Raw genomic sequence first — 26,255 nt, forward strand, 5'->3', positions numbered from 1 at the left:
GCTAGGTGGCTAACGTTAGCTAGCTGGCTAACATTAGCTAGGCTAGGGGTTAGGGGAAGGGTTATCTAAAATGGTTAAGGTTTGGGTTAGGGGAAGGGTTAGCTAACATGCTAAGTAGTTGCAAAGTAGACTAATTTGGGTGTTCCGGATTTACATCTACTATGTTACGTCTAGTCTATGAGACCAGGCTGTCCACATGACTAGTAGAGCTTTAGGCAATGGTTGGTTTGGCTTTTAAATGGGTCCCAAATTGTAGAATAAAAGGCCTAGAATGTGCAATGTCCAGTAAATTGTATGTGGAAGACAGACAAAGAAAGAGGCCACCACAATTTTTGTGCTATTGTGTGTGTGCTAGAGCTCAGATTTCAAAACCTCAGCAGAGTAGAACAATAGTAGCGCTGCTTGCACATTAAGGTAGGTCAGAGTACGTTAAACAGGAGATTCTCATGTTTGCTAAATTCAACGTACGGAAACGTTAAACAGGAATGATCCTGGCATTTGACTGAATACAGCAGGTTGGGGCATGCCTGCTGTTATTTGATCTGAAGTCAGTCAGCCTAATGTACAACACAAGATTAAGATTACGATCACTTTATTGGTCAATTACACACAAGGTCCAACCGTAATTTGACTTTGAAAGACATACATACATACACATACATATACAGGTGTGTATGTAATGTACAACACCAGCCTAATGTAAAACATAAATAATGTACAACAGACATCCAACCTACAGTTGAAGTCAGAAGTTTACATACACCTTAGCCAAATACATTTAAACTCAGTTTTTCACAATTCCTGACATTTAATCCTAGTAAAAATTCCCTGTCTTAGGTCAGTTAGGATCACCACTTTATTTTAAGAATGTGAAATGTCAGAATAATAGTAGAAAATGATTTATTTCAGCTTTTATTTCTTTCATCACATTCCCAGTGGGTCAGAAGTTTACATACACTCAATTAGTATTTGGTAGCACTGCCTTTAAATTGTTTATCTTGGGTCAAACGTTTCAGGTAGCCTTCCACAAGCTTCCCACAATAAGTTGGGTGAATTTTGGCCCATTCCTCCTGACAGAGCTGGTGTAACTGGGTCAGGTTTGTAGGCCTCCTTGCTCGCACACGCTTTTTCAGTTCTGCCCACACATTTTCTATAGGATTGAGGTCAGGGCTTTGTGATGGCCACTCCAATACAATGCCTTTGTTGTCCTTAAGCCATTTTGCCACAACTTTGGAAGTATGCTTGGGGTTATTGTCCATTTGGAAGACCCATTTGCGACCAAGCTATAACTTCCTGACTGACGTCTTGAGATGTTGCTTCAATATAGCCACATAATTTTCCCACCTCATGATGCCATCTATTTTGTGAAGTGCACCAGTCCCTCCTGCAGCAAAGCACACCCACAACATGATGCTGCCACCCCCGCGCTTCACGGTTGGGATGGTGTTCTTCAGCTTGCAAGCCTCCCCCTTTTTCCTCCAAACATAACGATGGTCATTATGGCCAAACAGTTATATTTTTGTTTCATCAGACCATAGGACATTTGTCCAAAAAGTACGACCTTTGTCCCCATGTGCAGCTGCAAACCGTAATCTGGCTTTTTTATGGCGGTTTTGGAGCAGTGGCTTCTTCCTTGCTGAGCGGCCTTTCAGGTTATGACGATATAGGACTCGTTTTACTGTGGATATAGATAATTTTGTACCTGTTTCCTCCAGCATCTTCACAAGGTCCTTTGCAGTTGTTCTTGGATTGATTTGCACTTTTCACACCAAAGTACGTTCATCTCTAGCAGACAGAACGCGTCTCCTTTAGCGATATGACTTCTGCATGGTATGGTGTTTATACTTGGGTACTATTGTTTGTACAGAAGAACGTGGTACCTTCAGGCGTTTGGAAATTGCTCCCAAGGATGAACCAGGCTTGTAGAGGTCTACAATTGTGGGGGTCTACAAAAATCTACAAATTTTTTCTGAGGTTTTGGCTGATTTCTTTAGATTTTCCCATGATGTCAAGCAAAAAGGGTACTGAGTTTGAAGGTAGGCCTTGAAATACATCCACAGGTACACCTCCAATTGTCTCAAATGATGTCAATGAGCCTATCAGAAACTTCTAAAGCCATTATATCATTTTCTGGAATTTTCCAAGCTGTTTAAAGGGACAGTCAACTTAGTGTATGTAAACTTCTGACCCACTGGAATTGTGATACAGTGAATTATAAGTGAAATAATCTGTCTGTAAACAATAGTTGGAAAAATTACTTGTGTCATGCACAAAGTAGATGTCCTAACCGACTTGCCAAAACTATTGTTTGTTAACCTGTTGGGGCTAGGGGGCAGTATTTGCACGGCCGGATAAAAAACGTACCCGATTTAAACTGGTTACTACTCTTGCCCAGAAACGAGAATATGCATATAATTAGTTGATTTGTATAGAAAACACTCTAAAGTTTCTAAAACTGTTTGAATGGTGTCTGTGAGTATAACAGAACTCATATGGCACACCAAAACCTGAGAAGATTCCATACAGGAAGTGCCCTGTCTGACAATTTGTTGTCCTTCAGTTGCATCTTTATCGAAAATACAGCATCTCTGCTGTAACGTGACATTTTCTAAGGCTTCCATTGGCTCTCAGAAGGCGCCAGAAAGTGTAATGGGGTGTCTGCTGTCTCTGGGCGAAGAACAGCAGGAGAATTTGTGAGTGGTCAGCCTGGGAACAGTGACACTGGAGATGCGCATTTATGAGAATTCTAAAAAAAATTCTTTCAGCCTTTGAATGAATACAACGTCGCCCGGTTGGAATATTATCGCTATTTTACAAGAAAAATAGCATAAAAATTGATTTTAAACAGCGTTTGACATGCTTCGAAGTACGGTAATGGAATATTTTGTCAGTTTTTGTCACGAAATGCGCTCGCGCGTCACCCTTCGGATAGTGACCTGAACGCACAAACAAAACGGAGGTATTTGGATATAACTATGGATTATTTGGAACCAAAACAACATTTGTTGTTGAAGTAGAAGTCCTGGGAGTGCATTCTGACAAAGAACAGCAAAGGTAATCCAATTTTTCTAATAGTAATTCTGAGTTTGGTGAGCAGCCAGTGGAATCGCGTGGCGCGAAATACAAATACCTCACAAATGCTATTACTTCAATTTCTCAAACATATGACTATTTTACACCATTTTAAAGACAAGACTTTCGTTAATCTAACCACATTGTCCGATTTCAAAAAGGCTTTACAGCGAAAGCAAAACATTAGATTATGTCAGGAGAGTACCCTGCCAAAAATAATCACACAGCCATTTTCAAAGCAAGCATATATGTCACAAAAACCAAAACCACAGCTAAATGCAGCACTAACCTTTGATGATCTTCATCAGATGACACTCCTAGGACATTATGTTATACAATACATGCATGTTTTGTTCAATCAAGTTCATATTTATATCAAAAACCAGCTTTTTACATTAGCATGTGATGTTCAGAACTAGCATACCCACTGCAAACTTCCGGTGAATTTACTAAATTACTCATGATTAATGTTCACAAAATACATAATTATTTTAAGAATTATAGATACAGAACTCCTATATGCAATCGCGGTGTCAGATTTTAAAATAGCTTTTCGGCGAAAGCACATTTTGCAATATTCTGAGTACATAGCCCGGCCATCACGGCTAGCTATTTTGACACCCACCAAGTTTGGCCCTCACCAAACTCAGTAAAAAAAATTGGATTACCTTTGCTGTTCTTCGTCAGAATGCACTCCCAGGACTTCTACTTCAACAACAAATGTTGTTTTGGTTCCAAATAATCCATAGTTATATCGAAATACCTCCGTTTTGTTCGTGCATTCAGGTCACTATCCGAAGGGTGACGCGCGAGCGCATTTCGTGACAAAAAATGTCAAAATATTCCATTTCCATACTTCCAAGCATGTCAAACGCTGTTTAAAATCAATTTTTATGCTATTTTTCTCGTAAAATAGCGATAATATTCCAACCGGGCGACGTTGTATTCATTCAAAGGCTGAAAGAACAAAATGGAGAATTCTAATGAACGTGCACTACAGTGTCACTGTTCCCAGGCTGACCACTCACAAATTCTCCTGCTGTTCTTCGCCCAGAGACAGCAGACACCCCATTACACTTTCTGGCGCCTTCTGAGAGCCAATGGAAGCCTTAGAAAATGTCACGTTACAGCAGAGATGCTGTATTTTCGATAGAGATGCAACTGAAGGACAACAAATTGTCAGACAGGGCACTTCCTGTATGGAATCTTCTCAGGTTTTGGCCTGCCATATGAGTTCTGTTATACTCACAGACACCATTCAAACAGTTTTAGAAACTTTAGAGTGTTTTCTATCCAAATCTACTAATTATATGCATATTCTCGTTTCTGGGCAAGAGTAGTAACCAGTTTAAATCGGGTACGTTTTTCATCCGGCCGTGCAAATACTGCCCCCTAGCCCCAACAAGTTAAAGGTGCTATCCAGAACCTAAAATGGTTATTTTGCTGTCCCCATAGGATAACCCTTTGAAGATCCTGTTTGGTTCCAGGTAGAAACTTATTGGGTTCCATGTAGAACCCTTTCCCAGAGCGTTCTACATGGAACCCAAAAGAGTTCTACCTGAAACCAAAAAGGGTTATCCTATGGGGACAGCCGAAGAACTCTTTTCGAACTCTTTTTTTCTAAGAGTGTTGGCAGACGGGTTGCCCCCCTCAATGTAAACAATGCGCCACGTCTGAGATTTCCGAGACTAGGCTTCAAACTCTGGATGCAGGAGGAACAAAGAACTGAGTTAGCCAGGGAGCTCTTTTAGTGTTTTACCTCTTGCATGCTGTATAAGCCCCATTAAGCACCATTCTAATCATTAGCATGTCATTTCCCATCAGTCTATATGTTCAATTCCTAACTTGATCACTAACCATCACTGGGTGTGGTGAAATCTTCAAATGAATGACTAAATTAAACAAATTTTACCAGTCTAAATCTTGCTTACAGAATGTAAACACGATTCTTTCTCTAAAACCTTGTTTTCTGTCTGCTAAGAGACACTACTCATATACACCAAATGACTGTGTTTGTTGTTTGCTGTCATACAGTACATGTTGTATTGTCTTCCGCTGACAGTTGCTCTGTCTGTTATCTTGTTGTACAGGGAACACTGTCAGTAACCTGATTATGATCCTGCCTCCTATCTACGGTGCCATCCAGACGTATAAAGACGGCCTTGAGTTCCGCTACGTCTACTCCTTCCTTGGACTGGCAGGTAAGTGTTCCATAGACAAGGAAAGCCGCACACACTAGGATCTCAGTTGCAATAATTTAATAACCAATGTTTCATCAGGGTATAATTACAGGTGTCTGTATGTAATCATGGCCGGGTGTGGCTTGATTTCATTGGTTAATTTACAGATATAAATAGAACATATAAAAAGCATGAACGGATAACATACAATCGTAGATCAAATTTCCCTACATAGGCCTACAAACATTTACAATTTGTAGGCCTATGTAACCTATTTGTATCTATGATCGTATGTTATCCATTCATGCTTTTTATATGTTCTATTTATATCTGTAAATTATCCAATGAAATCAAGCCACAGTTACAGACACCTGTGTGTCCTTTGAAACTATATAAACTAGTGACCCGCAGTGTTTGTCATTGTACCCTGATGAAGACAGCTTGTCTGTCGAGACGTTGGTTGTTAAATTATTTCATCTGAGCTCCTAGTGTACGGCTCTCCTTTTCTTTTTCAAGTGTTCTACTCCGCTAGCCAGCCCCTTGCCTAAACAGGTTTCTTTTGCCTCCAGTTTTAAGTGTTCCATAGGCATCTGGAATTATTAGCATGATTTACTCATATCTGATAATACATATATGGGTCAAAGACTAGAGGTCGACCGATTAATCGGAATGGCCGATTAATTAGGGCCGATTTCAAGTTTTCATAAGAATCGGAAATCGGTATTTTTGGACGCCGATTATTTTTTTCTTCTTCTTTTTTTGACCTTTATTTAACTAGGCAAGTCAGTTAAGAACACATTCTTATTTTCAATGACGGCCTGGGAACGGTGGGTTAACTGCCTTGTTCAGGGGCAGAACGACAGATTTTTACCTTGTCAGCTCAGGGATTCAATCTGGCAACCTTATGGTTAACTAGTCCAACACTCTAACCACCTGCTTTACATTGCACTCCACGAGGAGCCTGCCTGTTACGCGAATGCAGTAAGAAGCCAAGGTAAGTTGCTAGCTAGCATTAAACTTATCTTATAAAAAACAATCAATCAATCATAATCACTAGTTAACTACACATCATTGATGATATTACTAGTTTATCTAGCCTGTCCTGCGTTGCATATAATCGCTTAGGTACACGTTGCTCCAACCATAAACATCAATGCCTTTCTTAAAATCAATACACAAGTATATATTTTTAAACCTGCATATTTAGTTAACCTCGCTATATTTAGTTAACCTCTCCGACCATCACCCCTGGTGAGACAAAATCGCGACTCGTCAGTGAAGAGCACTTTTTGCCAGTCCTGTCTGGTCCAGTGACGGTGGGTTTGTGCCCATAAGCGACGTTGCTGCCGGTGATGTCTGGTGAGGACCTGCCTTACAACAGGCCTACAAGCCCTCAGTCCAGCCTCTCTCAGCCTATTGCGGACAGTCTGGGCATTGATGGAGGGATTGTGCGTTCCCGGTGTAACTCGGGCAGTTGTTGTTGCCATCCTGTATCTGGCCCGCAGGTGTGATGTTCGGATGTACCGATCCTGTGCAGGTGTTGTTACACGAGGTCTGCCACTGCGAGGACAATCAGCTGTCCGTCCTGTCTCCCTGTCTTAGGCGCCATCGTGCATACATTTATTTTGTCCCCCCACACCAAACGTGATCACGACACGCAGGTTAAAATATCAAAACAAACTCTGAACCAATTACATTAATTTGGGGACAGGTCAAAAAGCATTAAACATTTATGGCAATTTAGCTAGCTAGCTTGCACTTGCTAGCTAATTTGTCCTATTTAGCTAGCTAGCTGTTGCTAGCTAATTTGTCCTGGGATATAAACATTGAGTTATTTTACCTGATATGCCCAAGGTCCTCTACTCCGACAATTAATCCATACATAAAACGGTCAACCGAATCGTTTCTAGTCATCTCTCTTCCTTCCAGGCCTTTTCTTTTCTTCTTGACGTTATATTGCGATTGGCAACTTTCATAAATTAGGTGCATTACCGCCACTGACCTCGTTCGTCTTCAGTCACCCACGTGGGTATAACCAATGAGGAGATGGCACGTGGGTACCTGCTTCTACAAACCAATGAGGAGATGGGAGATGCAGGACTTGCAGCGCGATCTGTGTCAGAAATAGAACTGATTTCTATTTTAGCCCATGGCAACGCAGACGCTCGTTGGCACGCGAGAGCAGTGTGGGTGCAATAATTGAATAACATAGATTTCTAAATATATTTTGCAACGCTCGCGTCGTGGTCAGCCTATAAGGCACGTTCACGCAGATGAGCAGGGACCCTAGGCATCTTTCTTTTGGTGTTTTTCAGAGTCAGTAGAAAGGCCTCTTTAGTGTCCTAAGTGACTTTAATTGCCCATCGTCTGTAAGCTGTTAGTGTCTTAATGACCGTTCCACAGGTGCATGTTCATGAATTGTTTATGGTTCATTGAACAAGCATGGGAAACAGTGTTTAAACCCTTTACATTGAAGATCTGTGAAGTTATTTGGATTTTTACGAATTATCTTTGAAAGACAGGGTCCTGAAAAAGGGACGTTTCTTTTTATGCTGAGTTATTGTTGCAAACACTAACACAATAATGCCATGGGTGTTCATTTATATTTTTAGGATGAATTTCTACATTTTAAAAACACTTTTGTCATTAGAATCTTAACCTGAACAGTTACACTGCGGGACATTTTGACGCTTTAGAGCTCAATAACTTAATTGAATAGTTTGCTAAACAAATATTTCTGGGTCAAAAGAAGAGTAACAGTTGAGTGATTTAATATAATATTCATACAGATTTATCTTTTTATCTTAAATGAATGGCCTTCGGACACCAAATTTACACGTCTCGTCTTTGACCCATATAACCTATAGTATAACCTTACAGTCACAAGGATTTGGAAAAGTTAGTCTTGTTCCTAATGTCTTTTAAAGTGAGAGTTTTTTTAGACTGAAATTGCATTATCAAGATGCTTATCTTTATTTGAAAGATGGGTTTGAATGTCTATGCCTCTTGCTGGTTGTTTGATGTGATCTCTTCTTTTGTTCCAGCTGTTGGCATTGGTTCCTGGTGCTTCCATATGACACTGCAATATGAGATGCAGGTGAGCTGACTTTTAGTATCTAAAAATAAATCATGATTTGTCAGCATACTGTATGCATCCACCATAAATCACTGTGTTCTCATAATTGCATGGACTTTTTCAGCTGTTAAGGACATACAAAATGTCACCTCATCGTTTCCTGCAGAATGTTCATAAAACTGTTTTTCAACTCTCCTTATAAGTAAGGTTTGCGCCGACCATCCCATTATACATCACTATCTGTGTCTCTGCTGTCTGTCCCCCACAGTTGCTGGACGAGCTGCCAATGATCTACAGCACCTGTGTCTTTGTCTACTGTCTGTAAGTACCCAACATAATGAATTTACACTCCAACTTTCACAGTGCCATTGCCATTGAGCAGCCCAGGCCCAAAGCCCACTGAAAGTAATTTGAGGGCAGTATACATGTGATCAATGAAAAGTTAATCCAATCCTACAATTGATTTATCCCAAGAAAACACACATTTTTCATGGCTATAGATGACATGTAACAGAGCTGATGTCTATTGATTCAGTGCCACTTGCACTTCCCCCATTTTAACTGGGTCATCTTTCATCATCTTTCTCTCCATCCCTCTCAAAAGCCTTACTGTATACTGTATGTCTATAATTACAAATATGTGTTTTATTAGAGGAATGAGAAATTAATTCATTTTTTCTGTTGCAGATATGAATGCTTCAAGCAACAAAACACTCTGGGTGTATTCCCTATCATGTTGCTATTCATCTTCAGTGTCTCAGTCAGTGTGGTGAGTGTCTTATATTTCCCACATAACTGTTTTGTCCCTTTTCATTCCATGACTATATGTCAATGATTAATGTCACTATCTCAATTCTCTTTTTCCCAGGTGTACTTACAATGGAAAGAGCCAGTCTTTCACCAGGTAAGAAAGAGAGTACATTTTCACTCTTCAGTGAGCATGCTCTTTGTTTGCTTTTAGAGTTTACTGTTTCATTAGTACATATTGCCCCTGGCTAACTGTGGAAACAGCCGGACATGAGGTCCTGTTAGATCCAGTTAGATTGCTATTGTGGCATGTCCGTTCAAATGTCTCTGTTCAGGAATGTAATATTTTGCAGCATTGTCACTTTGGGCTATTGACAATGTCGCAGAACACCTTTTGACTATGGCTCAGTCTGATCTTAAAACTCCAGGTTAAAGTTGTATTATAAACTCCTCTCTAGCATACCTCACAATAGTCAGTGAGGCTGTGGATATTGAGAGTCTAGAGAAGCGTCTGTGTTGCTCCACAACAACAGAAACAAAGTGACAAAGCAACCTTTGTTTACACTTTAGAGCCCTCTCTGCTTACTAAACCCCACCGCTCCATGGTGGCACACATTTAGCCATAAACATGCAGTTTTAGCGGACATGGAATTGATTTATTAGATATTTAAAAGAAGTAGGCTGCTCCAGCCGGAGACAACATTACATACATTAAAAATGATAGAGGATAAAAACACATTAAAGCCCAAAGAAGTTGTTTATCCATTGTGGTCCTTGGAGACAGTTAGATGGCAGGTGGTCATGAGCTCTATATCAGCATATGTCAGCATATTATTTAAACGGATTCTTACCAAACTGATGCAAGTATTTGATTTGCTACAGTGTACCCATTTAGATACAATACAACAACTGTGACCATTTATATGTTTCATTAACTGTCACAAAATAGCAGTCTTTATTTGAGCATGGATTTAGCACAACCTTGTGGTTGGAACATGTACATGCTGTACAGTAGTGTTGTCTATCAAGGTCCTTAGTGTTGAGCAGACTGGTGAAAACGTGCATTATACACCTCACACTTCATTTCACCTCTGTTCTGAAAACACCAGGTTTAGGCTACTGTAAAATATGACAGGTCTAGATTTGGTTGCTTTTCAAAGTGTGTTCTTTGTGTGTCCTCACCCCTCAGGTCATGTATGGCGCACTTGTAGCATGCTTGGTGATGCGCTCTATCTTCATAGTTACATGGTAAGTGGCAGTGTGGCAGCAGAAATGTGGCCCAGTAGTTTGGGAAATTAACTAAGAGGTCAAGAGTACATTTATTATCCTTACAATGTATATCAATTGTTTAATAGCCACTCACTCACTGGACGATGCTGGTATCCTGATATTTGTGATTCTGGATGACATTTTCAGAAACTAAAGTTATAACAGTGTTTATACATCTCATCTGACTCCATGTGTTTCCATTGCAGGGTGTACCCCTGGCTCAAACCTGTGTGCTACATCTCCCTGAGTGTCTTTTTGCTGGGGTTCCTGTTGTGGAACATTGATAATCTGGCCTGTGACTCACTCAGGTAAATGTACAACCAAATGACAAATTCTGCCAACAGAATATGAACATCCATTTGTAGACAGAATCAAAATGTAAAACTCTCTCTCTGCTCGCCACTCTCCTTTTAGATCCACCAGACAGAGACTGCCCCCTGTTGTTGGGGCGGTGACACAGTTCCATGCCTGGTGGCACATCCTCACAGGCCTGGGCTCCTACCTACACATACTCTTCAGGTAAGCCATGAATAGATCTATAGGCTTTATATAGGATCTGCTCTTTGTATTTGTTCCCACTTAAATTGATTTATGCTGCTTCAAGAACATCGTCATTGTTGGATGAAAAATTGACTGGTATCTTGCGTAGTTTATGATTTAAGTGTAATGACTGATTAGATGATTCTTACAACAATGTTTCACAAACAAAATCTAAAATGTTCTGTTGTCACGTAGCCTCCAGATAAGGTCAACCTTTCTCAAACACAGACCAAAAGTAAAGGTAAGCGTTCTCTCCTCCCAGTTCTTCAACACATCCCAGTCCTATGCTTGTGTATATGGCACCACAATACCAACACTAACTTAACACTGGTCTACAATGTGTTCAATCAGTTCCTATGTGGAGTGTGGCCCATGTTGCACATTGAGGCACAAAAGACTAGCTGAGTGACTGGGGACCATGAAGGATGGTGACTGCCATTCAACAGGCATCAGCACAGAGACCTGACCTGCCAGTCTGCCAACCCCCCTCTGCTGTCTATGGGATATATGCACCCCACTACCAGAGGGCAGGCAGGCTACACCCCAACCTACCACTCCAGGGACCCTTTGGTTCTGCACTGTGACGATTTGCCAAGTACAGTATAGCATTGAGAGTTTACATGGAATTATATGATTTTTCTCTTTCGTCTATCACAATATAGTAGATTATTAGATTTTGGTGGTGATGTTATAGTGACATTCTGTTTAAATTTACTCGAACATATTTCCTGGAATATGGATACCGCAAAAAAAAGAATATATATATATAAATCATACTAGTGTATCTATTATAACATTCAATATAACACCTTAGCATATTCACAAACCATAATAACATCAGGCTGTATGTCATGGTTGTGTTTAGACCAGGGAACTGTTTGTTACCCATCCATCCTCCTCTGAGGGAATCTGGTCTAGATGATGCAGTGTGTTGGTCACAGACGGGACTGAAACAGACACAGGAAAAGGTTTAATATCAATTATCTTGTCCATTTCTTTCCTCTGCAAGGGATTGGTCACACAAGAAAACTCTGACTTCAATTGCATATATTTGATGTATGCCAAGTGTGGATCTGCATTGCAAAATCTGAAGTTGCTCTGAGATTGTGTTTTTGATGATTTACTTTAATATTATTAACAAATCAAAGGGATATGAAACAATTTAATCTAAGGATTGTTCCACTGCACAAAATGAAGTACCATTTATATCATAGTGGGAATTCCACAGGGTCATTATTTCCATGTGTACTATTACAAAAAAAATTCCCAATGCAAAATATCATAAAGGCTTACCTAAAATACATACACTATCGTTCAAAAGTTTGGGGTCACTTAGAAATGTCCTTGTTTTTGAAAGAAAAGCACATTTTTTGTCCATTAAAATAACATCAAATTGATCAGAAATACAGTGTAGACATTGTTAATGTTGTAAATGACTATTGAAGCTGGAAACAGCAGATTTTTTATGGAATATCTACATAGGCATACAGAGGCCTATTATCAGCAACCATCGATCCTTTGTTCCAATGGCACGTTGTGTTAGCTAATCCAAGTTAATAATTTTAAAAAGGCTAATTGATCATTAGAAAACCCTTTTGCAATTATGTTGCAGAGCTGAAAACTGTTGTGGTGATTAAAGAAGCAATAAACTGGCCTTCTTTAGACTAGTTGAGTGTCTGGAGCATCAGGATTTCTGGGTTCGATTACAGGCTCAAAATGGCCAGAAACAAAGAACTTTCTTCTGAAACTCGTCAGTCTATTCTTGTGCTGAGAAATGAAGGCTATTCCATGTGAGAAATTGCCAAGAAACTGAAGATCTCGTACAACGCTGTGTACTACTCCCTTCACAGAACAGTGCAAACTGGCTCTAACCAGAATAGAAAGAGTAATGGGAGGCCCCAGTGCACAACTGAGCAAGAGGACAAGTACATTAGAGTGTCTAGTTTGAGAAACAGACGCCTCACAAGTCCTCAACTGGTAGCTTCATTAAATAGTACCCACAAAACACCAATCTCAACGTCAACAGGGATTTGTACAATGCATGAACAAGGCTATTGAACTTGACATTGGTGTCTCCCTTTATTCCTTTATCCAACATATCAAACTGAAACATGGTATCAGAAGTGGCTCGAAAACCACACGTTGTCACATCCTGACCATTGTCCGGGATGCTGGCCTTCTAGGCAGAGTTGCAAAGAAAAAGCCATATCTCAGACTGGCCAATAAAAAGAAAAGATTAAGATGGGCAAAGGAACACAGACACTGGACAGAGGACAGAGGAACTACACAGAATACACTATTTCTGATCAATTTGATGTTATTTTAATCTACACATTTTTTTTGCTTTTCTTTCAAAAACAAGGACATTTCCAAGTGACCCCAAACTTTTGAATGGTAGTGTATATCTGCACAAGCTTTGGTGTTGCTGTCAAAACAAGGAATGAGGGATGAGAAAATAGTGTTTTGACTGACCACTGACCCTGACTAAATAATTTGGAGTGGTTAGTTTTTTCATGGATTTGTCAATTGATATCTATACTTTGTCTTAGCAATGAATACAGGAATCTGCATGTCTGCAATATTTAAATTATTATCATTGTCCCGTATTATCCCACACACATTTGCCTGAAGGATGACAATTTTGAACCTGTTAGTATCTACTGTACCGCTCAGTTCATGCATATCTTTTCTAATGGCCACTAGATGGCATGGATTGCCATATTTCAGTTTCAGGTTATGTTCATTTGCCAAAGGAACCTGTCCTGTGAAGGTTTGCCTGCTAAACACCCTCCAGTTTTATTTGTTTAACTCTTACGGGTCACAAATGTAAACATATTGGGGAAATACTGTAGCTTACAATGCAGCATTTTGGGGATGTGGCTATGTGAAACTTCATGTGACTTTGATCTTCAAATGTGAAAATGTAATGTACTTATGTATGGGAATAATATACTGTATGTGTCTCTTAAGTAATGGAATAACACATATATGAAGTGGATACAGAGTGTGATACAAGAACCCATGAACCTTATGGAGTACCTGAACTGCTACATGCTCAGATATTGTGACACATGCATATCGCTGTTTTAATTAGGGTTACATTCGCATGGTTTTTGTTCTCAAACCTCAGATTAGGTTACAGTAATGTTTATATGTTCAGCAGCACCATATGAAGGAGAGATAAGTAGTCATTTAGAAATTACAATGTATTTAATGACCTTAAATCACTGCTTGTAAAAGTTGGAAGGTGGACGGTTATTACTGATAAGGGCGCCTTGTTTCAAGTGACCTTGATGTTCACGATCAATCTAAACTGCTTAAATAAAATCACCTATGTGTTTTAGGAACACTTGTCTACTGTGATAAAGTGATAAAGCCAGTGGAAATAGCTTTTTTTGGATGATGCGATAGGCAATGTAATAATCATTCTCAACCTGTCTTGTCTGATTAAATGATATGTTCCAATCTACCATTATAGCTACATAATAAATTAACATATGTCTTTTGTTTTATGTAATCTGTTATGTAATCGATAGCCAGAACCTACTGTAGTTTTACATAAATACTCAATCTGATGATTCTGGATGACAGAATCACAATTGTCTATTGTATATTTAGTTTGTTCAGTTGGTAAATGTCAAAACCTTTACCAAGTGATGCTCAGAGTTATGTTATTCATAATCTAAACTCAGGGTGGCAGTGTTAACAGAAATACATCTCAGGTTTACAACACACCCAACGCTTCTACAGTAGCATGCTATGCTTGTTTAGTGATGAATACAGTGGAAAAATACTGATCACTAAAGAAACACCCATGAATGATTCATGGTTTTGATACCATGTCTGCCACCAGTTTTATATATCTTATCATAATGGAGCATAATCATAACTAGTCAGAGATACAGGTGTTGGGTCATGCACTTTTGAGGTGTGTCAGATGGTAGTAGTGAGCTACTTCACTCTTGGTTTACTGCCAATAAAGAGACAGGATATTTACCTTGAATGACCTATGACAGGATATTTACCTGAATGACATGCCGAAGTCCAATGTACTACATACTGAAAGTGAACAACATTCAAGATGTACTGTAAAGTACTACGTTCAATCAAAGTGTTTGAGGAGTAAGAGCTAATAGCCCCAAGCCAAAATATCAATTTGTAAGGGGAAGATTGTAGAAGGTTGTTTTTGATTGTTTGAAAGCTTTACTGAAAGACGTATTACATAATTGCCCCTTCTCTCCTCTTTGTCTCACTTGTAAAATGTGTAGTACATAAGCTAGGCAGTATTGACTCACTGTCATGTGAGTATGTAGGAGTATAATGATGTCTGGCTGTTGTGTTGACATGAAACTGCAAAGTGATGTGGAATTCCCACAGAGCATGGAAGGCACTAATGACCAAGGCAAACAAACTGTGTGTGTTGGTCAGGAGTATGTGTTATCCAAGAGTCAAACACTTAATGCAAGGATTAATCTCCCCAAAAACATTACAATTAGTCTTTCCTTTGAGTCACCATGCCGTTAGAGTCTGATCAGACAAGTCTGAAAAATGCACTGGGTGACAAAAAATATATGAAGTGTAATTATTATTTTCTACTACAAATCTCATTAAAAAAGGTTCACAGAACAGATATGGAAGTGTTTACAGTTTAGACTCTAGAGGCAAGTCAGAACAAATCTGTTCCACCAAAGAATTACAACATAGCTAATCTGCCCCAGCTCCTTCTCATCGAATCAACAAGCTGTTCAACACTAAACACACACAATCACTATCCCATTTTCCCAGCAGGTTCTCTAGTGTTTTTAGGAAATGTGTGTATTTCCTGCCTCAATAATTACAGTAGATTTTTTGTTTTCAGATAGGGATTTTATCAGATTAACACTCTGCCGAAGACTATTGTCCAGCCCAAGAACTACATGTGATTGTTTATTTTTTTTTAAGCATCTTTGAGATTGTTTTATAATGAAAAGTGCTATATAAAATAAATATATTATTATTATTATTACTCGTAGCTTTGTGAAATCTATGGGCCTTTTGCAATCAAAAGAGTTTCTGGGTTCAATGACTGAGAACATTCTTCTTGGGCTGAGAGAATACAAGATTAGAATGATCTAACACATTAGATAGTGAAAACTATTAATTAAATGCAAATAAACACAAGACAAAACCACAAAATACAAGTATTGATTTCAGTTAAATGTGATCATGTATCTTGTGCATCTCAGTTTTGTCCCTGTATTTAGTTGAGCAAATACCAATGCATGTACTGTAGAAGGTGTACAACTGTGTGGAAATTAGGTTTAAAAATAAAAACCCTAGTGAAGTTTTTGTAATGGTAATCAATCTGAAGTCCCTGAGCCATTCTTCCTGTGTTATAAACACTCCCTGCTCTGAGACTGTAGTATCACTGGGCAGAGCTCTGTATGTGTGCCTGGGACATGCAGTACATTAATTACATATTATGATTCTCTGTCTCTGCTACGTATTGCTTGTTTTTGTTCTAAGGTTCACATTCATCCCCGTTCTCTCTTGCAACAGTGATGTTATTTCAATGAAACAGACTGACCTGGATAATTGAAGGTTAAACACGGCAACATTAAACATGTCGTCCCTCAGGAATGACGCAGCAACCCCCTTGTGCCAATTGAGATGTCGCGTGACTAACAAATTTTAGTTAATCACTATATCGCCCACCTTGGGCCGATCAGTGTAATTTTGTAAATGCCGGATCTCTATGGCAAGACGCATAATTCACTAAAGTTTACTCAAAATCAGGTCAGTACTCTCTGAGATATCATGTGACTAACGTACTAATGGACGGAGACAGATCCAAAGTCCCCTCCCCTTCATCGTGGGGGACAATAAACATATTTTGTGCCTAAATAGGGTGAAGGGTCAGAAACTTATGTAAACTGTACAAAAATATAAACACAACATGTGTTGGTCCCAAGTTTCATTATCTTAAATAAAAGTTCCCAGAAATTTTCCAAAAGCACAAAAAGCTTATTTCGCTCAAGCCTGCTGCTTCGCTCAGTTATGTCTGTTTTTTTTATAAAGTCTTATGTTTTCTATCTACTTCATTACACTGTATGTCGTACAAAATGTGCAGTATTGTCTGAACAAAATGACATTTGCGCAGGTGCATATCTATAGGGGAGGCTTGTTCGATGGGAGGCATTGGAACTGTTCCATCAGATGATGCCTCCCCATAAAACCATGGTTTCTCTCTTTTTAGCATTTCAGGCATTGGGTAGGTGCACAGGTGCTACTGTAGGCTGCTATGTCACAGCCTGCAGAATAGCCACAGATCCACTTGTATCCTTAGGGGTTACTGGAGCAGGCTTAGCGCATGCCAAAGGCCAAGCCAACATTTCATCATGCATGCATGATGAAGGCCATTAGCAAAGAATAAGACCCAGCGTTTCCTGTTTCAAAATTATTCAGCATGAGTTGCACAAGACAGACAACTAGCTATGAGTTTGTTTTAGTGGTCACAAGCCCTTGGCTTGGGTTGCATCAGTCTGAGCTGATTTATAGTTGTCCAAATGTTGATGAGTAGCAATTACAAATTTGGACCAGCACATCAGTGAAACATGTTTGAAAAGGAGATTGCAGCAGTGGTGTTTTTCCTGAAAAGACTGAACAAGGTGGAAAGTGGACATGTTTGTGGAGCAGTTGACTGTTGCCCTGCAGGAGAATTCAGGGTGCATTGGTACCCTGACAACCCCAGCAAAGGACTTCAGGTGTATTTGGCTGAACAGGTTGCAAAGGGAGGATCCAGAGCTGCTGCGGGCCTGCCAGGAGAGTGGGGTTCAGTACAAGAACCATGGCCTGCTCAGGGGAAGTGTGTTGTATGTATGGAGAGAAGAACCATGCTTTCAAGGTGGCCAGTTTCTTTGGTGATGAGGATGTGACTAAGAAGGTGACCAGCGCTGGAGGGTGACTTCTGACTACCACTCCGGTTCCTCCTCAGATGAGTATAGTGGCCTCAGGGAAACCCGTCCTCCCCCTACCTTCCCCTAAAATCTCCACACATATCAGATATCTACCCAGCTGCTCCTTTGTGGCGTCCTCCAGTGCCCAAGCAGAAGAAGATGGTGCCCGGTAAAGGATATAACGGCCCTCCACATCCTCCTCACTATGGCTTCAGACCCCAAGGCAGACACACCCAGCCCTTCACAGACAAAATGGCTGGGCTTTGCTGGCCAGAGAGGGGGGCACGGGTACTAGGGTGGAACTCCAGGCCTGGCTTACTGTTAGTGACCACTGTAGCAAGTGTTGACATTAGTATTAGCCTGTTCCAGGTGAAAAATCTGTCGATGTGCCCTTGAGAAATTAATCTAACCGTAAGTTGCTCTGGATAAGAGCGTCTGCTAAATGACTCAAATATAAATAGGGCAGCGTGGGTGAGACAGGTATGAGTCACTTAATGAGAGCTTAACAATTAAGAACTGAGTCATGTCTGGAATACCAAGATTCATAGGTTGTTCAAATACACTAAATTACCAAAAGTATGTGGACACCTGCTCGTTGAACATCTCATTCCATAACCATGGGCATTAATATGGAGGTGGCCATCCTTTGCTGCTATAACAGCCTCCACTCTTCTGGGAAGGCTTTCCTCTAGTTGTTGGATCATTGCTATGGGGACTTGCTTCCATTCAGCCACAAGAGCATTAGTGAGGTCGGTCACTGATGTTGGGCGATTAGGCCTGGCTCGCAGTCGGTGTTCCAGTTCCACCCAAAGGTGTTTGACTGGGTTGAGGTCAGGGCTCTGTGCAGGCCAGTCAAGTTATGCCACACGATCTCGACAAACCATTTCTGTATGGACCTCGCTATGTGCACAGGGACATTGTCATGCTGAAACAGGAAAGGGCCTTCCCCAAACTGTTGCCACAAAGTTGGAAGCACAGAATTGTACAGCCCCAGACAATTATTCCTCCTCCACCAAACTTTACAGTTGACACTATGCATTCGAGCAGGTAGCGTTCTCCTGGCAGATGGTGAAGCGTGATTCATCACTCCAGAGAATGCGTTTCCACTGTTCCAGATTCCAATGGCGGCGAGCATTACACTACTCCAGCTGGCGCCTGGCATTGCGCATGGTGATCTTACGGTTATGTCCGGCTACTCGGCCATGGAAACCAATTTCATGAAGATCCCGACAAACAGTTCTTGTGCTTTCATAGGCAGTTTGGAACTCGGTTGTGAGTGTTGCAACCGGGGACAGTCAATTTTTACACGCTATGTGCTTTTCCACTCGGTGGTCCAGTTCTGTGAGCTTGTGTTAACTTCCACTTCGTGTCTGAGCTGTTGTTGCTCCTAGACGTTTCCACTTCACAATAACAGCACTTACAGTTGACTGGGGCAGCTGTACTGTAGAAGGGCAGAAATTTGACGAACTGACTTGTTGAAAAGGTGGCATCCTATGAAGGTGCCACGTTGAAAGTCACTGTGCTCTTCAGTAAGGTCATTCTACTACCAATGTTTGTCTATGGAGATTGCATGGCTGTGTGCCTGATTTTATACACTTCTCAGCAACGGGTGTGGCTGAAATAGCTGAAACCACTTATTTGAAGGGGTGTCCCATACTTTTGTATATATAGTGTAGTTAATGATAGTTTCCAAGATGGCGACGCAGTAGGACGTGTATATCAGTCTTTGTCTTATCCCTTGTAAATAGCCGGTCTTTTTCGTATATATCTTAATCTCACTTCTATCTACGAACTAAATATACTTTCCTGCAACCTGCCTCACCCAATGTGGTATGGATCTGCTATTTTTATTCCTTATAACGGGAACTTCCATCAGGAGCTAGCCAGCTAACTAGCTACTAGTCTTTGTTAGCCACAGCTAGCTTTCCTCGCCATTTTTCCCCGGAATCAGCCAGCCTTAGCTCGGACAATCACCTGCCAGTCTGCACAGCGCGATATCAACCCAGAGCATATCGGACTGCTTCTCTCTACCATATCACCGGATTCCTGCCGCTCTGGATCATTACACTGGATCATTACTTCTAGCTAGCTGCTAGCTAGCTGCAAACGAGTGGCTACTGTTAGCTAACGCCTCTGTCCTGAAGTAAGCACCAGCTAGCCTCGAGCTAGGCCCATATACCAACTAATTCTAGGGCTACAATTACCTCCTTTGCCAATGGGCCTGGACACTTTAATGTCAGCATGGAGCCCCGCCGATCCATCATGACTGGATTGCCGACGTGATCGCCTGATGTGGTCTCAACAGGCTATTCTGTTATGATATCGCCGCAGAACCATCCACTAGCCCCGGCCTGTTAGCTTTTTCTGAATGCTCGCCCAGTGTAGTAGTGAATACCGTATAGCACCCTGTCTAACCTATTGCTACTCTTTTGACCTTATGATCACTTGGCTACACAGCTGATGCCTCCTGGACTGTTTCAATAACACGGTACCTCATTTTGTTATCCTGTCGGCCCCAGCCTCGAACTCAGGTCCTGTATGTATCGAACTGACCTGCTCTGCCCTTTCTTCGCCATTTACCCATTGTTGTCTTAGCTCTCCTGCTCAACACCTGTGATTGCTTTATACCTCTCTCTAATGTCAATATGCCTTGTCTACTGCTGTCTTGGCTAGTTTTTATTGCTTTATTTCACTGTAGAGCCCTCAGTCCCGCTCAAATTGCCTTCGATAGCTCTTTCGCCCCACCCCACACACATGAGGAGACCTCACCTATGTTAATTGATGCCTCCAGAGACGAAACCTCTCTTATCATCACGCAACGCATAGGTTTACCTCCACTGTACTCACATCCTACCATGCCCTTGTCTGTAAATTATCTCTTGAATCTGTTCTACCACACGCAGAAATCTGCTCCTTTTATTCTCTGTCCCCAACGCACTAGATGACCAGTTCTTATAGCCTTTAGCCGTACCCTTATCCTACTCCTCCTCTGGTGATGTAGAGGTTAACCCAGGCCCTGTAGCCCCCAGTTCCACTCCTATTCCCCAGGCGCAGTCGTTTGTTGACTTCTGTAACCGTAAAAGCCTTGGTTTCATGCATGTTAATATCAGAAGCCTCCTCCCTAACTTAGTTTTTTTCACTGCTTTAGCACACTCCCGCCAACCCTGATGTCCTAGCCATGTCTGAATCTTGGCTTAGGAAGGCCACCAAAAATTCTGAAATTTCCATCCCCAACTATAACATTTTCCGCCAAGAAAGAACTGCCAAAGGGAGTGGAGTTGCAATCTACTGCAGAGACAGCCTGCAGAGTTCTGTCATGCTATCCAGGTCTGTGCCCAAACAGTTTGAGCTTCTACTTTTAAAAATCCACCTTTCCAGAAATAAGTCTCTCACTGTTGCCGCTTGTTACAGAGCCCCCTCAGCCCCCAGCTGCACCCTGGACACCATATGTGAATTAATTGCCCTCCATTTATCTTCAGAGTTTGTACTGTTAGGTGACCTAAACTGCGATATGCTTAACACCCCGGCCGTTCTACAATCTAAGCAAGATGCCCTCAATCTCACCCAAATTATCATGGAACCTACCAGGTACAACCCCAAATCCGTAAACTCGGGCACCCTCATAGATATCATCCTGACCAACCTGCCCTCTAAATACACCTCTGCTGTCTTCAACTAGGATCTCAGCGATCACTGCCTCATTGCCTGCGTCCGTAATGGGTCCGCGGTCAAATGACCACCCCTCATCACAGTCAAACGCTCCCTAAAACTCTTCAGCGAGGAGGCCTTTCTTATCGACCTGGCCCAGGTATCCTGGAAGGATATTGACCTCATCCCGTCAGTAGAGGATGCCTGGTTATTCTTTCTCCCGAGTGGTGCAGCAGTCTAAGGCACTGCATGTCAGTGTTAGGGGTGTCATTACAGATGCTGGTTCGATTCCAGGCTGTATCACAACCGGCCATGATTGGGAGTCCCATAGGGCGGCGCACAATTTGCCCAGCGTTGTTAGGGTTTGGCCGGGGTAGGCCGTCATTGTAAAATAAGAATTTGTTGTTAACTGACTTGCCTAGTTAAATAAACATGTCATGGTTTTACAGTGTAGGCCTACGTAAGTAAATATAATGTTTTTTGTTGTTTTAGAAGTTACTGGCATTTGAAATAAGGTATGCAATATTACAGTTAAGCAGCATTAAGCAGTCTCACAAAGTAAGGCATACGGTTGTTGTAATATCTGTCAGTCTGAGTAGGGGGAAGGTTTGTGACTGGATCGTGTGGATCTGCCACTGACATGGCCTCTCATCTGAGGAGGCAGCCATTGCTTTAATCCTGGGATTTCGCAAGCTTCTGGGCAAGGATCTGCAGAGGTGGGACTCCAAGGACTGCAAGCCCAGGTCATTGTATGCAGATTCGTAGGAGGTGTCGGTGGAGGCTATGATGATTTTGGTTGAATGCCTTTTGATCTTTTCAAGTCGTTGTGGGCTGTGAGACCTGGGTGCCACACCGGAGCTGCATAATCAAGCGCTGGACAGACTAAGCAGATGTTGACTGTCAGAGGGTGGGTTGCATGTGAAGATGGTTGCATGTCCCATTTTATATTGGTTTGGAATGTCACACTGAGCGCTTAGGCACTGGATACTACCTCAAGTGCAGGGAGTTAGTGAAAGGGCTTGTATATCCTGTAAACTACCTACCGCTGTTGTGCTCTTCAGCAAAGCACTTTACACCTTAGTGATCAAGGGGCACTGCTCGGCAGCATAAAGAATATCTATGCAAATGGCCCAATAAAGCAAGTATTGTCTTGTATAGACAGCATATGGCTGCAATTTTCTTATTTTACATCTTGCGCTACTTGACTTCTACTTAAAGGGTAACTCTGCTACTTTTCAACCTCATTTTCATTATCTCCAGCACCAAACCAGTGTACATATGTGGAAACAGCGTGTTTCTATGATCTGTGGTTAAAAAGATAAGAAGAAGGTTCTAAAAAATGCTTTTCTGTGACATCACTGGTTAAGATTAAAAGGAAGAAAAACTGGGATTTTCAAAACCAGGTAGGATATTTTCTTGCTCACCACAAATATCATAGTGTTTGAAAATGATTGTTTTTAAAATGTTTTAACTTTTGATGACGTCATCAGGTATAACCTTTTAATGTTATATTTCTTTCTACAAAATGTAGAAATGAACTGTTTTCACATAGACACTGGTTTGATACTGGAGATAATGAATATGAGGTTGAAAAGTGGGGGAGTTGCCATTTAACTTTTATTTGAGCTTAAAACAAGGCTATTTTTGCCTCAGTATGTTTTTCTTTGGCTACAATGGGAAGCTGTGTACAGTTATTGTAACTGAACTTACTGAAAGCCACCACAACTACAGACTTACAGTCAAACTGCCAGACCATTCATAAATTACCATTACTGATCTGAAGCAAGGTTCTAATTCACCAACTTCTAATTCTGCAGTAGAATTTAGTTTAATTTGTCATAGAGATTGCTAAAAAATAAAGCACAAAACTTGCAAACTAAAGTTATTTTGAATTTGCACAACATGCACAAATTTGGTACAAGTTACCTTCCCAAACCTTGTCTTCAGAAAAGGTCAGGTATGTTTATGAGTATTGCAAGACAGAGGAGATTGCGTAAATTTAAATAACATGTTGGTTGACATCCCAGAGATAGAATTAACTGTGGTGCTGATAGATACTGCCGTGCTGGCAGACACCCCATAACAACTCAAAGCTATGTCATGTCTGATTTATGTGGCGTAGGTATCCTCACTTTGACGAGACAGCCATCACCCTGATCACCAGCCTGTGGTCAGATATACAGTACCTCCTTACATGGACGGTGCCTATGAAAACATTGAAATGAACAACATGCTGTTTTTCAAAGGTACTGTAGCACTGCACAGGAATAATTTGCATCAAATTAACTGGTCGATAACAAATGCTTTGATGTGTCAATAAATATCCTGCTGTTGCAACTCAATAATAGGAGAGTGACAGTAATTGACAAGAGCGTTGAATGTTGGTACTGCATAATATGATGAATTAACACATGACATGTTTGTTTTTCGTAGTGAATGGTAATTCGTTTTGTATCTTTCATGCTCCCAGTACTGGAAAGTGAATCAGCAAGATCTCCTCGAGGTCTACCCCATAAACATCTCAGACTTTGGCTTCCCCTCCAGGATGAAGGCTATAGATGCTGTACTTCACTTTCGCATTGCCTGCCTCACAGTGTTCTTCACCGGGCATGAGTGCTGGAGGTACTCCTTAGACCTATCTAAGACTCTGCCATAGACTGACTCCTTTAAGACTGGCTCCCTTTAGACTGACTTCACTTTGACTCACATGAGACTTCCTCTTTATCTGCCCATTAACATTGTCACATATAATGATTCAACAAATGTGGGTAATGTGGTTATGTCCAATAAAGACACAACATAGAACCATAGAACTTGACTTATGACTGATTTGAATGTCATCACACTCCACATACTAAACTACCTTTTTTATTTCCAAAAGAATTCATCTCCTTCTTCAAGGGGTATGTTGAGTATAAAAATGACCCCAAATGCAAACATGTCACTGCCACGGGGCCTGCATATGAGTTGCTGGACTGTACAGGATAAATTAACGACAACAACACGCTAAAGAGGCTGATCTATCTTCTGCTCAAAGCCTTACACTACCTGGCTTCACCCCAGAGACGGTTGTCCAAATTAGGGAGGACTCAATAGAGGAACATAGTCATATGCATGAAATAGATGTGTCATTCTGTTGTGGTGAAAACCACAACAAATTGGTTTACATCACAGGAAACTTACGACATTCACAGGTTTTCATAAAATAGACTGGGAAATGTATTTTTACAGAATCCGACAGCTGTCAGCGATTAAATGCTTGTTTTGAAATCCTGGAAATCCTGGGTTGAATTGACAGGATCTTCTGATGTAAGATGTTGCATGATTATGTGATGTGACACTACTTGATAATGATGGCATGTTTACCATATTAATGACTGTCACGTATACTCGCTCTCCGGCACTCGAAGTCACAAGGCTGCTCATTATTACGCACACCTGTCACCATTGTTAAGTGCACCAGCGCCTCATCAGACTCACCTGGACTCCATCACCTGCCTGATTACCTTCCCTATATATGTCACTCCCTTAGGTTCTTTTCCTAGGTGTTATTGTTTCTATTCCAGAGTTCATGTCTGTACACTACCCGTGATTCTTGTTTTGTTCAATGTAAATGTATTTACTAAATACACTCCCTGAACTTGCTTCCCGACTCCCAGTGTAAAGGTTACAGAACAACGCTACACCAAAGAAAAGCAACAGGGAGTGTTTTTTGTTGGGTGTCCCTAGCATTGCCAAAAGACAAAGAAGATGGCGCCGACAGACATGGCGGCTCTGCTTCTAGATCCGAACAAAGTTTTTTTGCGTGGTATTTCTTACATTATTAGCCCAGAACGTTTTATGTGTTATTAAATACCGTTGAAGTCGGAAGTTTACATACACCTTAGCCAAATACATTTACACTCAGTTTTTAAAAATTCCTGACAACCTCTCTTCTTATAGGCAGAAACTCAAACAGGGAGTACCCGCGCGAAGGGCTATTCAACGCTGGTCTGACCAATCAGAATGCATGCTTCAATAATGTTTTGATCACACGGACTGGGATATGTTCTGGGTTGCCTCAGAGAATAACACTGACGTATACACGGACACGGTGACTGAGTTTATCAGGAAGTGTATAGGGGATGTTGTTCCCACTGTGACTATTAAAACCTATCCAAACCAAAAACGTGGATAGATGACAGCATTCACGCAAAACTGAAAGTGCGAACCACGGCATTTAACCATGGCTAGGTGACTGGGAATATGGTAAAATACAATTATTCCCTCCGTAAGGCAATCAAACACGTAAAACGTCAGTACAGAGACAAAGTGGAGTCGCAATTCAATGACACAAGACGTATGTGGCAGGGTCTACAGACAATCACGGATTACAAAGGGAAAACCAGCCACGTCCCGGCCACCGACGTCTTGCTCCGGGACAAGCTAAACATCTTCTTCACCCGCTTTGAGGATAACACAGTGCCACCAATGTGGTCTGCTGCCAAGGACCCACCTTACCTGACACCCTAGACCCACTTAAATTTACATACCGCCCCAACAGAGCCACAGATGATGCAATCGCCATTGCACTGCACACTGACCTATCCCATCTAGACAAGAGGAATACCTATGTAAGAATGCTGTTCATTGACTATAGCTGAGCCTACAACACCATAGTACCCTCCAAGCTCAACATTAAGCTTTAGGCCCTGGGTCTAAACCCCACCCTGTGAAACTGGGTCCTGGACTTCCTAACGGGCCGCCCCCAGGTGGTGAAGGTAGGAAACAACACCTCCACTTCTCTGA

At 41.2% G+C, this 26,255-nt stretch overlaps 3 protein-coding genes across 4 annotated transcripts in view; all 3 read left to right on the top strand.

The window, feature by feature from the left end:
• Window positions 1–14,231, top strand: part of LOC106567925 (alkaline ceramidase 3) — a 32,733-nt gene extending 18,502 nt beyond the window's left edge. For both annotated transcript variants that reach the window (XM_082960372.1, XM_014137821.3), the window contains exons 3-12: window positions 5,163–5,273; window positions 8,297–8,349; window positions 8,597–8,649; window positions 9,016–9,097; window positions 9,197–9,232; window positions 10,265–10,323; window positions 10,551–10,652; window positions 10,759–10,863; window positions 11,080–11,125; window positions 11,236–14,231. In XM_082960372.1, coding sequence (XP_082816498.1) covers window positions 5,163–5,273; window positions 8,297–8,349; window positions 8,597–8,649; window positions 9,016–9,097; window positions 9,197–9,232; window positions 10,265–10,323; window positions 10,551–10,652; window positions 10,759–10,863; window positions 11,080–11,125; window positions 11,236–11,289 — 701 coding nt within the window. In that variant the 3' untranslated portion in view covers window positions 11,290–14,231. The remainder of the gene's footprint in view (window positions 1–5,162; window positions 5,274–8,296; window positions 8,350–8,596; window positions 8,650–9,015; window positions 9,098–9,196; window positions 9,233–10,264; window positions 10,324–10,550; window positions 10,653–10,758; window positions 10,864–11,079; window positions 11,126–11,235) is intronic.
• Window positions 14,232–17,477: 3,246 nt separating this feature from the next.
• LOC106567924 (protein BTG3) lies at window positions 17,478–24,070 on the top strand. The gene is given in 8 exon segments (XM_045692245.2): window positions 17,478–17,533; window positions 17,535–17,578; window positions 17,581–17,620; window positions 17,622–17,717; window positions 17,719–17,816; window positions 17,819–22,374; window positions 23,590–23,713; window positions 23,938–24,070. Coding segments are annotated over 6 exon segments (423 nt in total). The 3' UTR covers window positions 17,908–22,374; window positions 23,590–23,713; window positions 23,938–24,070.
• mmp30 (matrix metallopeptidase 30) overlaps window positions 23,647–26,255 on the top strand; it is a 51,607-nt gene continuing 48,998 nt past the window's right edge. The window contains exons 1-2 of the mRNA XM_082960373.1: window positions 23,647–23,721; window positions 23,938–24,089. Coding sequence (XP_082816499.1) covers window positions 23,662–23,721; window positions 23,938–24,089 — 212 coding nt within the window. The 5' untranslated portion in view covers window positions 23,647–23,661. The remainder of the gene's footprint in view (window positions 23,722–23,937; window positions 24,090–26,255) is intronic.

This window comes from Salmo salar, chromosome 13 (assembly GCF_965601325.2).
Source record: "Salmo salar chromosome 13, fSalSal1, whole genome shotgun sequence".
NCBI classification, from domain to species: Eukaryota; Metazoa; Chordata; class Actinopteri; order Salmoniformes; family Salmonidae; genus Salmo; species Salmo salar.